The sequence below is a fragment of the Pelodiscus sinensis genome, chromosome 5, assembly GCF_049634645.1.
Source record: "Pelodiscus sinensis isolate JC-2024 chromosome 5, ASM4963464v1, whole genome shotgun sequence".
Taxonomy (NCBI): Eukaryota; Metazoa; Chordata; order Testudines; family Trionychidae; genus Pelodiscus; species Pelodiscus sinensis.
Genome location: NC_134715.1, coordinates 107,283,736 through 107,300,831, shown reverse-complemented (window position 1 = coordinate 107,300,831; position 17,096 = coordinate 107,283,736). Strand labels below are relative to the sequence as shown.

The following is a 17,096-nucleotide window of genomic DNA, read 5'->3' as shown; positions in this document are numbered from 1 at the left end:
GTTTTGAGCAGTGTACGCATTTTTGCGGTACATGGCTCTTACCAAGACAGCGGATGCACGCGGCATCGCCGTCAGACGCAGGCATGGAGTCGCTGCACAGGGAGCATTTCTTAAACCCGGCATTATGGATGTTAATGCTGCTCCTTCCCTTTGTGTGCTCCGGCTTGTTTTCTATTTTTTTTTTAAATTATATACAAGAATCTAAGGTATAATGGAGAAGAGAAGGAGAATGGAACTTAAAGGACTATATACTAACAGGGAAAAACTTATTCTTTTTTTTTTTAAATGAACGTGAACAGATATAGAACTATTAATAAACGATTATAGAAATAAACTGAAGAATTATAACTGGGTTTTTCTCATGAAAGGCTGAACCAGAAGGAGAGATGATTGCTCCATCTGCAGCCTGAGGCGGTTGAAGAGGAACTGGTTGAGACCGGATCGTGCAGCGCGGGAGAGCATAAGTGCCGCGAGACACCCCCCCCCCCACACACACACCTCTACGCATGCACAGTCTGACTGACTATGGGTTTGAACATCTCCGTCCTGCGGCACCGGGGCAAGTCCAGCACCTAATGTGGAGCACCCATGGGGAAATCACTCGAAGAAGAACCTTTTTTGCATCGGGGGCTGCTAACCCATTGAAAAATCAGTTGGAGGGGAGGCCACACACAAGTGAGAAGACAAAAAAAACAACCCAAACCCTCACTGATGTGGCCCTTGACTGAGAAGAAGAAAGATATTCACTGTGCACACCAGAGCCTAGTGGGGCCCAGGCTAGTAGATTTTGTGTGCTGCAGTCTCTCAGTAGGTGTGGACTCCCCGATGCTAGGAGGAGATCCTTGAACCTCTGGGGCAGGATCCAGCCCCTAGGCCTGAGGTTCCCTACCCACGAACTAAGACATACAAGAAGCTGATGTACAGTGGAGCAGTGTTTCTCAAACTTTTTTTTTATAAAGTACCCCCTTTTTTTAAAAAAATTATAAGTATCCCAACTACCTACAATTTTCATACACACAAAAAAAATTTCTGCCATCTCAACACATTTGTTGAAGCAACTTAATCATAGCTGGGTGGGCGATGAAATTTTTGGGTGTAAAAAGTACAAAAATAATACAGTACTGTAAAACTTAAAACAAAAATTCAGTTTTCTCCAAATTTCAGTTGTGTTGACGTACCCCCCAGACTTCTCTTGATTATCCCTGAGGGTACTTGTACCACTGGTTGAGAAACACTGCAATAGAGGATGTGTCCACTGTGATTGGCAAGACAATCCTTTTTCCTAAACTGGAGTTAGGGATCCAATGCAGACTGCAAGCTATTCAGTATTTCTATACCACATATGACTGGATAAAGCAAGGTCAGTGCTAATCATTTAATACCCAAGAGAGGTGGTATGGATTCAAGAGCTTATTCTTTGGGAACTGCGTTGATATAATAGACTTCTGTAAAGACATTTACATAGCACTGTGCAACGCTTACTAAAAAAATTAATGCTACACAAAATCATTGCAGCATATATTAAATGTATTTTAAAAGTCTGTATTCCAAAAGTGACTAAATAGGAAATCATCAGTGAACTGAGGTGCTTCTAGTGGAGTCCCCGGTGCTAGTCAATATCTTTATAGATAAACTGGATAAAATATATAAAATTGTTGGCAAAGTAAGCAAGTAACACAAAAATGGTGGAGAAATTAATAATGATAGGTCAGTCCTACATAATGATCTAGATCAGTGTTTCTCAGCCTCTGGTCCATGAACTGGCACTGGTCCCTGAGATCTTTATGACACAGTTTAGAAAGGCAGCAAGCTGTCCCTTGTATCAAAAAGATTCAGAAACAGTGATTGAGATCACTTCAAAAATTGTATTTGAACAAAGTACTTTTTAATACAGTCAAATGCAAGGTCATACTTCTGGAAACAACATATAGCACTCAATAGGGGGCAGTATTTTACAGTGACTTTATGAGTCATGGAGGATAGCCAACTCAACATGAACTCCCAGTGTGGTGCAGCTGCTACAGGAGTAAACACCTAACAGCAGGAGTCTAAAGCTCAATCTATTAATTTATGAAAGGAGGGATTAAGAGCAGTGTTTCCTGTAATGTGAGCACTTGGGCAGCAGCCCAGGAGAGATTCAGGTGCCACCCAGCTGACTGGCAGAGTGCACACAGCTGACCAGAATCAGCAGCATGTGTTTCTATTGGTGGTGTACATGTGCACATGTCTTGGTGTACATAAGTAAATGTATTCTGCACATGGATGGGAAAATTTAGAGGGAACATTGATTAAGAGGTAGCTTAAATCTATCAGAAAACAGCATAATGAGATCTAATGGGTGGAGAATGAAGATAGATCAGGGATCGGGACATCATATGGGGCCACAAGGGATCACATGCCCCCACCCCAACAAAATGCTAGAGACAGGAGGGGCCATCCAGCAACCAGCCGGGGAGGGCCAGGCTCCCACAGCAGGAGTCTGTGCCTTCTCCGCCTCCCCCCCTCCCCCCACACACTCACTGGTAGTGGTTGGGAAAGCGGATCAAGGCTTCCATGCTGCTTTGCTCTCCTGGCTGTACCACGCTGGGGGGAGGGAGCAGGATTGCTCCACATCCCCCAGTGGGAGTGGAGTGATGTGGCAGCTGGGGGAGCAAAGCAGTGGGTCACCTTGCTCCACTTCCCTCACCACTAATGGTGAGTGTGAGGATGGACCCCTGCTGCCAGGGCTGGCCCTGCTAGTGACCTGGTCCACCTCTGTTGGGAGAGGAGGCAGGGTGGGGGCAAAGCAAAGGTGTGAAAGAGTCAGTAGAGGGCAGGACAGTGGAAGAGTGAAGAGGCAGGCCCTGGGCAGAAGGGGAGTTGTTTCAGCTCTTCCCTGGGCTGAGGGTGGTCACATGGCTGGTGGCCCACTGGGATCCCATCCAACCAGTTGCTTCTGTCTGTTGCCTCAGAGCAAATTTTTTGGTGGCTTCAGAGTGCAGCCACCGACTTTTGCTGGAGGCTGCTCTCACAGTTTTTCCTAAAATACTTAATTAACTTTAGGAAAAACAAACAAATGTGCCTATGTACACATCCAAATCATTGTAATTTATTTATAGCTAGCTAGGAAGAGTTGTGAAAAGTGATACTAACAAACATAGCAAGCATCACTTTTCACAGCAGATGCACTTAGCCCTGGCAAGCCTGGGGGCAGACTGAGCCCTGGACGGTGGCTAATGTCTCACTACCCCAGACCTGCTGAGCAACAAATGCAGACAAAGGGTGAGCTGGAGCAGTATTGCTTTTGGGTTGTTTATTGGTACAGGCTCTTAAGAGTAAAGTGATACTCTCACACATACACATCAAATTCATGCTGGCTGTTTCGCGGCAGATTACTTTTGATTACTTTTGATTTCACTGGTGGCTGGAGTGCTGGCCAGGCATCAACTTCCCAGGGACTCCACCATGATGCTCCTTGGGAGATCCCTTCAGATCTGCAGGAGGCTTCTCTGGGCCTGTCCCAGGTTCCTGCTGCGATGTTACATTTTGTGTGTGTGAGAGCGAGAGATTTATTTTCTGGCCCCTTCTCAGTTAATTTATCTGCTTGCAGGGTCTTTGTCTGCCTTAAAAGGTCACAGGCTCTAAACTGCCTTTTTGGCTGGGTATTTCTCATTCACACCCCACATACATTCCACAAGTTACAGACATATATATAAGCAATATGATTTCTAGGTAAATAACCAGAAACCTATCATAAATTGAATTACTTGACATACTAAAAGGACCTAATGTAAATACTATGGGTTAACATACCAAAGACATGTTAAAGACTTCACATAAATCGTAACTAAGGGTATGGCTAGACTGTGGCGGGTTTTCGGGATACCAGGGGAATGTATTTGCTCTTCTGCTTTGTATTCCTCGTTCCACGAGGATGAAGGCAGCTTTTGAAAGAGGGGGCTTTTCCGGAATTTGGCCCAGTCTAGATGGGCCAAATTTTGGAAAAGCCTCTTTTGACAAAAGTGTATCTTTTTCCAATAGATCCTCACAGTCTAGCTGTATCCTTAAGAAGAGATAGGGTCAAAGGGAAAGGGAAAGCAGAGGAGTATGTCCAGTCAGCTTGGTGCCAGTGAGGAGGAGGGGGGAGGTCGTGTCCGACTGCTTACAGGTAAGGGGAGCAACTGGAGGTCAAGCGGGGAGGCAGCAGGGGGCTGGAGCCTGTAGCTACAGCCCAAAGCTCTGCAGGCGTGGGACAGGGCCCAGGCATGGAGCCAGAAGCCATGGGTCTGGAGCTCAGAAATGGAGCTGAAGACCCAAACACAGAACCTACTTCCCTGCCACCCCAGGAGCCCAAACCTAAAAGTCCCACCAGCCCTGGGGGAAATGGGAACACACCAGCTCCCTGCTCCACCAGTGTTGTGCCCCAGGCATCTCCAGGGAAGTGTAGGACCCAAACCCTGCTGCAGCCCCAGCAACCCACACCAATCCAGTGCATCCAGGAGCAAAATGAAAGCGGAAAGTGCATATTTTTTGCGCAAAAAACCACGAGTGTAGCCATAGCCTGTGTGTATTAGAATTAGCTGGCATGTTTTGTTTATTTTGGCTTAGTAACTTATTTCAAACTGTTAGTTTTCACTTGCATTCACTTAAATCCTACTTTTTATACTTAATAAAAAACACTTTTGTTTATTATCAAGCCCAGTGTAAATAATTGTTACCTGTGCACCTCATTGTGCACCTCTCTCTTTCATTGATAAAGAGGGTGAACTTATAAGCCTTCTCTGTGTAAAACTTTTATACAGAGTAAGATGGATTTTATCTGGGGCTGTGTTCCTCTTTGGGGCTGTGTTTCTGAGTGCTGTCAATCACCTTATAACTGAGCCCTCCTTGAACTGAGCTGGTTCAGCATCTATCTTACTCTGCAGGATGGGGGACTGCTACTCCAACTCTAGGGGGTCTTCAGCTAGGGGAGACCAGCGCTTCTGGCTCAGCAAGATAGGGTGGTGGGTAGATAGGTGGGCTCTGTGGCATGAACAGCACACTATATGACAACCCTAAGGGGGTCCTCTCTGATCAAACCTGTCACAGATATACTCTAGTTTTACCAGTGCTTATGGGTGTGATATAAGATTCATTCAGTGATGTGTTATGGCCTGTATTATGCAGAAGGTCACACCAGAAGATCACAATGGTTCACTCTGGCCTTAAAATCTATTGGTGAAATCCAGGCTTCACTGCAGTAAATAGTAAAATTCCCATCAATTTCAATGAAGCCAGAATTTCATGCTATGAGCCTAAGCAAGACTTGGCACACTTGGAGCCATTGTGGATAATATTTTGATGTCTGAAGTCAATCTATATGCCATGCTCCAGCAATCTAGGGAAAAGGTGATCAAGTGAAATCTGGACAAATGCATAACACTAGCTGACGTACAGTATACTGATTATTTGGTCTCATGAGTGTATCAAGACCAACACTGCAAAAAAGTGGCATCAATTTCTGAGGTGAAGCTACTTAAGAATCATGCTCACTTGGAAATATAGTAACAACGGCAAATCACCTTGCCAACTTTTTACTACAATTTGTGGAAGACCTTGGTACCACTAAGAGTTCCCCTAAAGAAAGACAATTAAGAAAATTCTGTCTTCAATAAAATGAATCAGTTATCTACTAGTACAAGCATATTGACGTACTCTGATATAACTAGAGAGTTGAATGAGGACTTAAGGGATATGCTACTACAAGAAAGGAAGCCAAAGGTGTATATCCCAAGTTGTCACATCCATAAGCAAACTGTACACAGGATGACAAAGTAGTCTCTGCACAATATAAGAAAATTGACAATGGAATTCCATTGATTTACATCAGCAGAAGATCTGATCAAGATCTTATCCAGGGTAGGCAGACAATGGGTTGAGAATACAGATATGTAAATCAATGCCATTTCTTCAGTACAGTACACAGAATGTCAAGTTTAATCTATTTGGTTCTGAGTATCATTGATTCCAGTTTTCTTCATAAGGAACATTTTATAATCTGTCTTATCACAACAAAAGCTTTGTTGCAGAATCCATGCAGAAATAAAAAGATATGGACAATACCCATGTTACCTAGGCTGATTGTATTATATATCTTTTACTGGTTAAACTTCTGTTGGTGACACACATTTTTAAGCTACACAGAGCAGTTCTTAAGGTCAGAAGCTTGTCTCTTTCACAAACAGAAGTTGGACCAATAAAAGATATTACCTCATCAATCTTGTGTCTCATTTTATTCTTGACGTTGTTATTTCAAAAGCTTCAGAGGGGTAGTTAGTCTGTAACAGGTCATCTGAAGAAGTGGACAGTGCCCATGAAAACTCATGTACCATCTACATGTTTTGTTAGTCTTTAAAGTTCTACCAGACTTATTGTTATTTCAGCAAATTGTGCATTCAGTAGAAAAGGTATGTAAGCACTGTAACACTGAAATCAAATGATATTAAAATATTTTCATTGGAGCAACTTGCCATGTTTTCTATATAGTGCAATGTATATTCAGCAAATCTGAATTTTTGTTAATACTACATTAGTGATATGTTTCCTTTAGAGGACGTGTAATATTATTTAATAGTCACAAGATGGCAATAGTATGTATAGTTTTACAAGCTGGACTTTTCAAGGACTTTCAGCACTGCAATAGTCCCAGGAAGCTGTTGCATTTCACAACAAAGTTTGTTTTCCAGGATACTCTGCATCAAGAATCATTCAAGTTCAAGACCACAGCCTGTATTGATAGACAAACATAAACCTGCAATCTTCTCTTTCCCATTTGGACATTTGATTATTTTATTTCTTTATTACTTTAGTTCTCACAATAACATGAACAGCTTCTTCTTGTCTCTGTTAGTAGGCCTTCTTTTCAGTAAAGACTATGTTAAACCTACAGAAATAGACAGGAAGAAATGGAAAGGTGAAGGTACCACACCTAACCTGGAGAGCATTGTAATTGGAAGGTGTTATGAATACATTAGACTTGTGAATCCTAATGTTGGGTAAGTACTTTTCTTTCTGAATCAGTCTCCACACTTGAATGGTTTTACAAATCATAGGTCTGGTACGACAGTCTTAATCATGTGAGTAGTCCCGTTGAAACCTACATATTTGTAGTTGTTAAGAAATCCAAAAATCATCTTTAAGAAATCTAGTAAAATAAATATATTACAGGGATGGGGGAAGCTATTTGTCAGCAGTACTTCAGACTTTTGCTGATCTTTTTTCATTAATGTCCCTAAAATGCAAAAGAAAAGCTGACGGAATGGGATATCTAATTTAACCCTCTTGTGCTTTATGTTATAAGGTATGTTAGCTTCTGATAACCTAAATCTGGCTGTATTGACATGTTTCTCATAGTAATTAACTGTATGACATCAATCCTAAATTTAAGTTCCAATGAATGATAGACTTGTGGACCCGTATGAATAATAATGATGAAAAAATGTTGAAACTAGTGAGATGAGTGTTAAATAGGATTTTAGCTGAAATTAGTTGTGACCCAGGGTTTCATTAGAACACGTTTTCACAAAGACTGAAGATTCTGATCTTTTTCTGTAAATAAATAGGGTAATTACTGGAATGTTTAAATTAAAACAAGGCTTATGCACCTTTCAGACAAAGGGTATGTCTGTACTGCTACCCTGTGTCTACACAAGCTGCCAATTATTTCGAAATTGTTTTCAAAATAATGGGTACGCTGTTTCGCCATCCTGGCAAACCTTGTTGCACAAGAGACAAGGGATGGCTCGAAATAGTACTTTGTTTCAAAATTTGGGACTATTTATTTCAAAGATGCGCCACATTTCAAAATAAGCTATTTCAAACTAAAATTGAAATAAGATATGCAATTTGCGTAGCACAAATTGCGTATCTTATTTCGAGTATAGGGTGCAGCGCAGATGCACCCAAAGCCAAAAAAACAAGTGTATTAATACAAGACATTCGTCTGTTCTGAATAAAGTAACATTTTGTAGGAAAGGGGGCAAAGAAAAAGCTAGTTCCACAGAGATTAGAGCAGAAAACTTCTGGAAAGAGACCTTTAGGGCACATCTACACTACACGGAAGATGGATGCTGCTGCGGTCCATCTTCCAGGGTTTGATTTAGAGAGTCTAGTGAAGATCCACTAAATCAAACTCAAAGGGTGCCCCTATAGGTGCTGCTATTTCTGCTCCTCACAAGATATACGGAAAGCGGATAAAAGCATTTGCTCCCATCAGTCTCTATCAGTAATTAACCTAGCTGGAGTTGCATATCTTAATTCGACCTGTTGCAGTGTAGACCAAGCCTTACAAAGATTTCTAGAAGAAAGAAAAAAGGAGAAACAAAATGTGACAAAGAATATCAGGAAGAAAATAATAGGTATAAATCTAGTAACTGAACCAGCCAGTATGGATCTACAAAAGATTATTCCAGGTGAAAACCTAGGCTGGAAGTTAAATATTCTTCTCAAACCTTGTTCAGCAGAAGATAAGAAATAACAATGCACCTACTTAGCAAGACGTAGAATTACCTTAATCAGAGAAAATTCTTTCTACCTTAAGAGAATTATTTAGGATATAAACTATTGCCCATCAGTTTCATAATCTGAGGGTACCCCCCATCTGGGACTGCCCACCCCTGAGTCTCCCAATCTCCAGGTGCCCTTTAAGGGGAAGGGAGGCTGAAGAACTCCACCCCCACCCACCACCATGATTCATATGGGGATATTGCTGGCTGTTCCCCTTCGTCAGTTTGCTGCATTCCATACTCTTGCTGGGAAGTGCAGGGGACAGACAAACCTGGACCTGCCTCAGCCAAGGAATATGCACTCCTTCCCCAGCTGTGCCCTCTGCGGCACCCATTAAAAGATGCTTCTCACCTGGCCCCAAGTTGCTGCTGAGAAAGGGCTGGGGTAGTTCTCTTTCCCTGGGGCAGCCTGCATACTGAACCCTTATCCCCTCTCACACCCCAGAGCAATGATTTCAATGAAGCATGTACATTATCATTTTATTTTCCAAAAATCAAAATTAATTGAGTTAAGGACTCGAACAATGCCGGGTAAATATTATAGTAATTTATATGCATATAGAGTCCAGTGTATCTCAAAATGACATTAAAACCACATTAAGGTTGCAAAGTCAAGCACTGCAAAGTTAGGAAATGCCAGAATTAAGGGTCCCCAACATCACATAACAACTCTCTGGCACAGTCACTATAGAATCCAGTGCTCCATTGTAGTATTCAGCTTCTTTAAATAGACCATCATTTATCTTCCTGTAGTCCTCTGAAATATGAAACTTCCAATTTTTGTACCACACGAGGCAGAGGTCCTACATTAAACAGCCTCATTTACTACACAGCTCTGATTCATCCCCAGAGCATGGAATCATAGAGCTAGAAGAAATCTCAGGAGGTCATCAAGTCCTGCCCCATGCCCAAGGCAGGACCAATCCCAACTAAATCAACCCAGACAGGGCTTTGTCAAGCCGAGACTTAAACACCTCTAGGGATGGAGATTCCACCACCTCCCTAGGTAACCCATTCCAGTGCTTCACCACCCTCCTAGTGAAATACTTTTTCCTAATATCCAACCTAGACCTCTCCCACTGTAACTTGAGACCTTTGCTACTTGTTCTGCCATCCCTCACTGCTGTGAACAGCTTTTCTCCATTCTCTTTGGAACCTCCCAAGTTGAAGGCTGCTATCAAATCTCCCCCTCCCCCACTTCTCTTCTGCAGACTAAACAAGCCCAAATCTCTCAGTCTCTCCTCATAGGTCATGCGCTCCAGCCCCCTAATCACTTTGGTCACCATTTACTGGACCCTCTCCATTGCATCCATATCCTTTCTATAGTGGGGGGCCCAGAACCGGACACAATATTCCAGATGTGGCCACACCAGAGCCGAATAAAGGGGAATAATCACTTCTCTGGATCTGCTGGCAATGCTCCTCTTAATGCACCCTAATATGCCATTAGCCTTCTTGCCTACAAGGGAACACCGTTGAATCATATCGAGCTTCTCATCCACTGTAACCCCCAGGTCATTTTCTGCAGAACTGCTACTTAGCCATTCAGTCCCCAGCCTGTAACAATGCTTGGGATTCTTCTATCCCATGTGCAGGACTCTACACTTGTCCTTGTTGAGCCTCATCAAATTTCTTTTGCCCCAATCCTCTAATCTGTCCAGGTCACCCTGGACCCTATCCCTGCCCTCCAGCTTATCTACCTCTCCCCCTAGTTTAGTGTCATCTGCAAACTTGCTGAGGGTGCAATCCATCCCCTCATCCAGGTCATTAATAAAGATATGGAACAAAACACTTCAAAGGAGACATTTCTGTCCACAAGGCTCAGCCAGCTAGCTTCCATGCAGTCTGATGTGGGCATAAAGGATCGATGTGAAGGACCTGCTCCTTCTCCTGAGAAATAATGCCTGAAAGATTTGGCCGTGTGATTGGAGGCTGTGATGACAGTCATATCAACTCCTGTACACAGCTTTACAAGCACACTTCATTCCCTTTAAATGACTTAAACTAGCTCAAAGGCATAATAAAATTTCTAATTAATAACAAAATGGACAAGCTCATGTTGTTTCTACCAGTATTAGTAAGGCTTTGTTTTGTCCCACTTTTTTTGAGGACTCTGGGGAATAGTGGAATCAGTAGAATAGCATGTATCACATCCCTCTTCCAAGGATTTAGGAATACAGACAGAAAGAAACCCAGACTCATCACTCTAATGAATCAAAATAATTGGAACTTTTTTTGCATACTGGTAGCACAGATATCTGCAGTGGGAAGTCACACTTGACTAAAATTGTTTGAAGACAGAATCTTTGAGCACCCATTTGTGATTGACAGCACACTTCCTGCAGAGACAGTCTGCTGGGTTTTTCCTGAATGTTTAAGTGTTGAGCTACTGAATAACCTGATGCTATATGTAACGCTTTCAGAGATGAACTGCCTCCTGACAGAGAGGAAATGCTCTTGCTCTGCCTTATTTGTTGACACAGGAGTGACATATTGTTGACTGAGGGAACACCGTTGACTCATATCCAGCTTCTCATCCACTGTAACCCCCAGGTCCTTTTCTGCAGAACTGCTTAGCCAGTCAGTCTCCAGGACTGTAACTATGCTTGGGATTCTTCCGTCCCAAGTGCAGGACTCTACACATGTCCTTGTTGAACCTCATCAGATTTCTTTTGACAGAATCCACTAGGTTACTCTGGACCCTATCCCTGCCCTCTAGCATATCTACCTCTCCCCCTAGCTTAGTGTCATCTGCAAACTTGCTGAGGGTGCAGTCCATTCCCTTATCACTCAGCCTGTGCAATAATGAGGTGGCAGTTCTGTAGAAAAAAATAGTATGTATGAGTTAAAGATTTTATCATAATGCATATGCACAAAAGGCTGAATTAAGGTTACACCGGCATCCTTTATTCTGACATTTCCTAGTTTTTGAATACTTGACTTTGTCTCTCTATATATACAAAAAATGTTTTCCTGCAGAATGATAGAGTGACATATCACTCTTTGTCCTGTTGCCCCCTCTGCTCTCAGCTGCCCTGCCTCCTCTCTCCCTCCCCATCCCCACTGCTGTGGAGCAGTAGCCGTCTGCCCTCCCAGGGTGGCCAGAATCCACGTGCCCTCCCTCATCCTGGGTGGCTGGGAGCCATGCACCCTGCGGTCTCCCTGCTCCTGGGTAGGAGGGAGCCATGTGGCCTCCTCCCGCCTCCTCCCCAGTGCTCCACGGGGCCGGAGCCACATGATCTCCCCCTCTGTACACCCACAGCCCCATCACACACTCCCTCAGCTGAGACCCCGCACTCGCAGCCTGCTCACTCATACACCCCCAACCTGAGCCCTGCACTTCCAACCCCCCCCCCCCACTCACCACCCTGTTGAGACCTGTTGAGGAGGGTTGGTGAGTATAACCTTAACATTCTTTTAATATAGAGATTTTTAAAATGTAATTTCCTACATTAAAAAAAACAAACCTGAAAAATCAGATCTTCCATGCTGTGGAGCCATACAGACTTCCAATTTAAATCATCAGCATTGTCTGGGCCTTTGGATCTACAGTGCATACCTCTAACACTTGAGCTAAGGGAGTAAACAGTAGTAGTAGTAGAAGGCTGTTATCATCTATACTTAAAAAACAACAAATAGTCTAGTAGCACCCTAAACACTAACAAAACATGTAGATGGTATCATCAGTTTTCATGGGTACAACCCACTTCTTCAGATGACCAGATCCAAGAATAAATAAGGGAAGGTGGGGGGAGAAGGAAACAAAATGGAAGGGAGCAGGGCTGGCCTTACCAGGAAGTGAACTGAGGCGGCCACCTTAGGTGCCAGACTGTGGGCGAGGGGGCACCACTAGGACCCAGAGTGTAGAAAATTGTGTCTGCTGCTGGTGCATATGTAGTCTCTCTGCTCTAGATGCAAAGAGACGGTGGAGTGCTGTGCTGGAGGAAGGAGGGCACAAGAAACATAATAGGCAGGAAAAAAGGTGGAAAGGGGGCATCATTTGAGCTCCCCGCCTCAGGTGCCAAAATGTTGTGGGCCGGTCCTGGAGGGGAGGAAAAAAAAGAGACAGTGAATAGATAAGCTTCAGAGGGATAGCCCACTTAGTCTGTAACAGGAAAGACTTAAAAAACAACAAACAGTCTAGTAGCACCTTAAAGACTAAACAGTTAAAAGAGGCTGATAAGAACCATTAGTTTTCACACCAGATTCTACACAGACATCAAGAACCATTAGCACCTTCATTGTTTGGTTTGTTGATAATGTGCAAGCCATCCAACAATTCATACCATTTGCATGAGAATTGAACTTCTGAATGAAGTTTAAATTCCAATCCCTCTCTGTGTATTTGGCTTGTGGAATTGGTCTGAAACAAAACAGCGACTTGGAGATCCATTAATGAGTATCCAGGAAGATTAAATTTGATCTGAGGAAATAGGTCTGGCCCACGAAAGCTCATCACCTAATAAACCATCTTGTTAGTCTTTAAAGTGCTGCATAGTCCTGTCGTTTGTTTCAGCAAGACCAGATTAACACGGCTACATCTCTATTACTATTCAGGAAGATTAAAGTGTTCTCCAACTTTGTTGCCTTTTTGGATAGCTGGTTTGTGTCCATTAATTCTTTCTCGTAGAGATTGTCCAGTTTGGCCAATATGCATTGCAGTGGGGCATTGCTGGCATAGACCACATTAGTGGATGTGCAGTTAAATGAGCCTTTGATTTGGTAGCTGATGTCATTGGGTCCAGTGATGAAATCGTTGGTATAGATGTGTGTGCAGAGTTGGCACCAGGGCTGATTGCAGGGGTGGATTCCTGGATGATTATGTGATCACCTACAGTCCTCAACTTAAACCCCTCCAACGCATTGTCAACAATCTACACCTATCCTAGAAAATGACCCCTCACTCTCAGAGGCCCTGGGGAAAAGGCTAATTCTTCCTTACAGACAACCCCAGCTTCAAACAAATTCTTTACAGTAACCACACAACACACTATAGCACTACAGCACACAACACACCTCCATCATAGTTTTGGCTGCCCCAAACTATCCAATGGACAGGGTGGCTCTGATTCTCTTCCTGAATCCTATGTTTCAATTCTAATCACTGTGACCAAACTGTGCTACAAAAGGTTATTTTGGGGTTAGAATATTTTTAAAGTAATAAATCCCGTTTTCATCAGCAAGCCTATAGTTTTTGCTGAATTACTGTAAGTATCTAGCTGCAAATCCTGCAATATATTAGATGCTAGCCGATTTACTTCATTAATTTATTACAAACTGCCCACACACACTTTATAATCTTAGTTTTATTTCCTTTTGGGGACTGTGGGAGTATATGAACAAAGCACATATTGCTGGTATGCTATGGGAAAATATTACTATGTGTTTTAATTATTTCAGTGAGAAGAACTGTACAGAGATATGGGAAGCGTTCAAAAATGCTTTTATTAATAAAGATCCTTGCAACATTTTACCATCGGATTATGAGTTATTTATTAACCTGTCAGTGCACACAATTCCACCTAACAAGGTACTGATTATCAATAGTATGTTAATGATCATCTAATATATCTCCCCTATCTTAGTAGTCCAAAATTGACCAGATTTGATATGGGTTGATTTTTTGCTCACTGTGTAGGCTGCAAACTAAAAGGTTGAGAACCAGTGTTCTAGTCTTTGACCTCTCATCAATGAAGTGTGAGGGTGATATAATGTGGTTTAGAATTAGTTGCTGTAATAGTGAACTTGTAACCAAATAATTGTGATTTAAAGCTGGTCAGAACTACTACAGATAAGGATGTGTCCAGTTAAACAGCTAAATGTTTATAAAAGCACTCAAAGCACTTTAATTAAACCAAGCTCTTATGCATGTTGAAGAGTAAATATCTTCATTCAGCCCTGACAAGTGAGCTATCTAATTTCAATGTCACCATTGCAAATGACATGTTTATAGAAAAGCCCTATAATGGCACAACTGTACCACTGCAGCATAGATACTACAGAAATGGAAAAGATTCTTCTCATCACACATAATAAATCATCCTCTTTGAGAAGCAGTTGCTAAGCTGACAGAAGAATTTTTCCATTATCTAGTTGTGTCTACAAGAGAGCATAAGTCAACAATTATGTTGCCACACGTAGTTACGCCAATCTAACTTTGGAATGTAGATCAGACCTTAGTTTTATTTTATTTGGATTGATCACTTGTCTATATAGAAGCATGTGCTGCCACACATTAAATGATCATGTGGATCTTGCTGCCACACGCTTCATAGTGCTACTTTCAGTTCATGACAGCAGGGTCTATATGGTCACGCTTTAGATTCACACCTTGGCTTGCTGTATGCTAAGTCCATATAGACAAGTCCTATGTGTCTATATGTCTCACTTTTCCTAAACCTGTCAGCTCAAGACAGGCGAATTCTATACACCCTGGCTATGTCTACACTCGCGGCTTCTTGAGCAAGTACAGCCGTTCTTACGCAAGAATCTGCAGAGCGTCCACACTGCCCGCCTGCTCTTGCACAAGTAAATTTATAGTACGGCGTGCTAAGAGAGGGCTCCTTGCGCAAGAGCTACGCTCTTTTTTGACAGGTGTAAGCCCTCTTGTGCAAGAGCTCTTGCGCAAGAGGGCAGTGTGGATGCTCAGCAGGGATTTCTTGCACAAGATAGCCCTATGGCTAAAATGTCCACCAGAGTTTTCTTGAGCAAGAGTTCTTGCACAAGAACACTTGCGCAAGATGTTCTTGCGCAAGAAGCCGCGAGTGTAGACGTAGCCCCTGAGTCTTTCTATGGCTCAAGCTCTATTCTCATAGTGGTGTTAATCCCCTCAACAACTCCACTGTCAAGTTATGCCAGAATTACACTATTGTTAGGGCAAAATTTGTCCCTAGATCTCTATTAATTGAAGTCTAAAATTTAAAAGTATTTAATTAATTAATATTAGTTGGATTAGACCAAGCCATTGCTGAGATTCTGAAGTCTGTAGAAATTATTTCAAAAATGTTATTTTAAATGTTTTCCCTGCCACATCACATACATACACATCCAAAGGATGGCTTGGGTTTTGGTACTTCCTTTTGTTTTCTCTCCTTAGGCTCTGTTCTGGGAAAATAACCATCTGCTGGTTACTAGCTATTCTGATAAAAGTCGTCGCTACATGCCTCTGTGTGATACTCTAATTGCTTCATTTGGAGATTTCCTAAATTGGTGTGGACAAGCAAATGATACTGGTAAGACAAGAAATAATACAATGAAGAGTTGGTTATAAATTCATGGTGGGGCTAAAAGACACACTGATTGTTTTGTACTGGAGATATGAATCTGATTCTGATCTCATACCCACATAAACCAGGAGTAACTCCTCTGGTCAGCGTTATGAGTCTCCACCAGCTTTATATAGGCATTTACACTTCACTGCAGCTGAAGCACAAATTGAAATTTGGAGGGAGGTTGCAAACAGGGGGCAGATATAGGGCAGGGCGAGCGGGGCAGCCATCCCGGGCCCTGCACTTCAAGAAGCCCCGTGCATGCGCATGGCGCCACTGCGCATGCGCCATGGCAAAGGGGGGCCCCTCGAAATTGTGCTGCCCTGGGCCATGCAAAATGGTCATCTGCCCCTGGTTGCAAAAGTGGATTTAAGTCAACTTTTCATTTCCTGAATCCCAGGGCTTTCTGAGCACCAGACCAGTTTTCATGATTTGAGGCAGCGCAGTTTCCATAGACACAGGGGGCTGTTTTGAGACCACAGCCTGTCACAGAATCATAGGACTGGAAGAGACCTCAAGAAGTCATCTAATCCAGTCCCCTGCACTCATGGCAGGACTAAGTATTATCTAGACCATTCCTGATAAGTGTTTGTACAAAATGTAAAGACCAGTGAAAGGGAGGAGAAAAATGGTGCTTTACTGTCATGGATATATATCCTATCAGATCTTAAGTCACATACAATGTATATTTTAAAGCCACTTTGAATTTTCTTTCATCATATTTTCAATAATGAGCACTACGTTTCTTCCCACAGGATTTGATTATGATTCCTGCCCTATGACAGAAGAGTGTGAAAATAATGCAGTAGAATCTTTCTGGAGGATTGCATCAATCACTGTAAATCGTACAGGTTACACTCATTAAATATGTGCATAGTTCAGAAAGCTTTAATAGGGTCAAACGAATATTTTCTGGGGTTCTTACCGCTAGTTTAGGCATACCCTTAAGGCCCTGTATAGATTAGAACTTAAAGGTGTAATATAAGCCAGAAAAGCATAGGTTTTATCTTAATTACCTTATGTGTTAAACATGCCACTCACCCACTTCAGTGGTTGGAAAAAGATGATTAAGCAGGCAGCGAAAGAAGACAGCTCCTGCAGTAAGAGAAGGAGACACTTAATAAGGGACTCTGGGTAGCTCCTCTCATCTCCTTTTCCATTTGTAGTCTACAGTACCTATTAGCCAGCTGATTGGCTTGCATCCCCCCAGCTCAGAGAACTGACTTGGAGCACAGACTATTTGAATGTGCACCTCTTTCTGGGTGTGGCCTGGGGAGGGTTTTTTTCACTTTCTTCACAGCACCTT

At 42.6% G+C, this 17,096-nt stretch overlaps 1 protein-coding gene across 4 annotated transcripts in view; it reads left to right on the top strand.

The window, feature by feature from the left end:
* The window catches only part of BST1 (bone marrow stromal cell antigen 1), a 42,813-nt gene that overhangs the window by 5,912 nt on the left and 19,805 nt on the right, over window positions 1-17,096 (top strand). For all 4 annotated transcript variants that reach the window (XM_025178419.2, XM_025178418.2, XM_075930709.1 and 1 more), the window contains exons 2-5: window positions 369-7,013; window positions 13,923-14,052; window positions 15,619-15,754; window positions 16,546-16,628. In XM_025178419.2, the coding sequence (XP_025034204.1) occupies window positions 6,841-7,013; window positions 13,923-14,052; window positions 15,619-15,754; window positions 16,546-16,628 (522 nt within the window). In that variant the 5' untranslated portion in view covers window positions 369-6,840. The remainder of the gene's footprint in view (window positions 1-368; window positions 7,014-13,922; window positions 14,053-15,618; window positions 15,755-16,545; window positions 16,629-17,096) is intronic.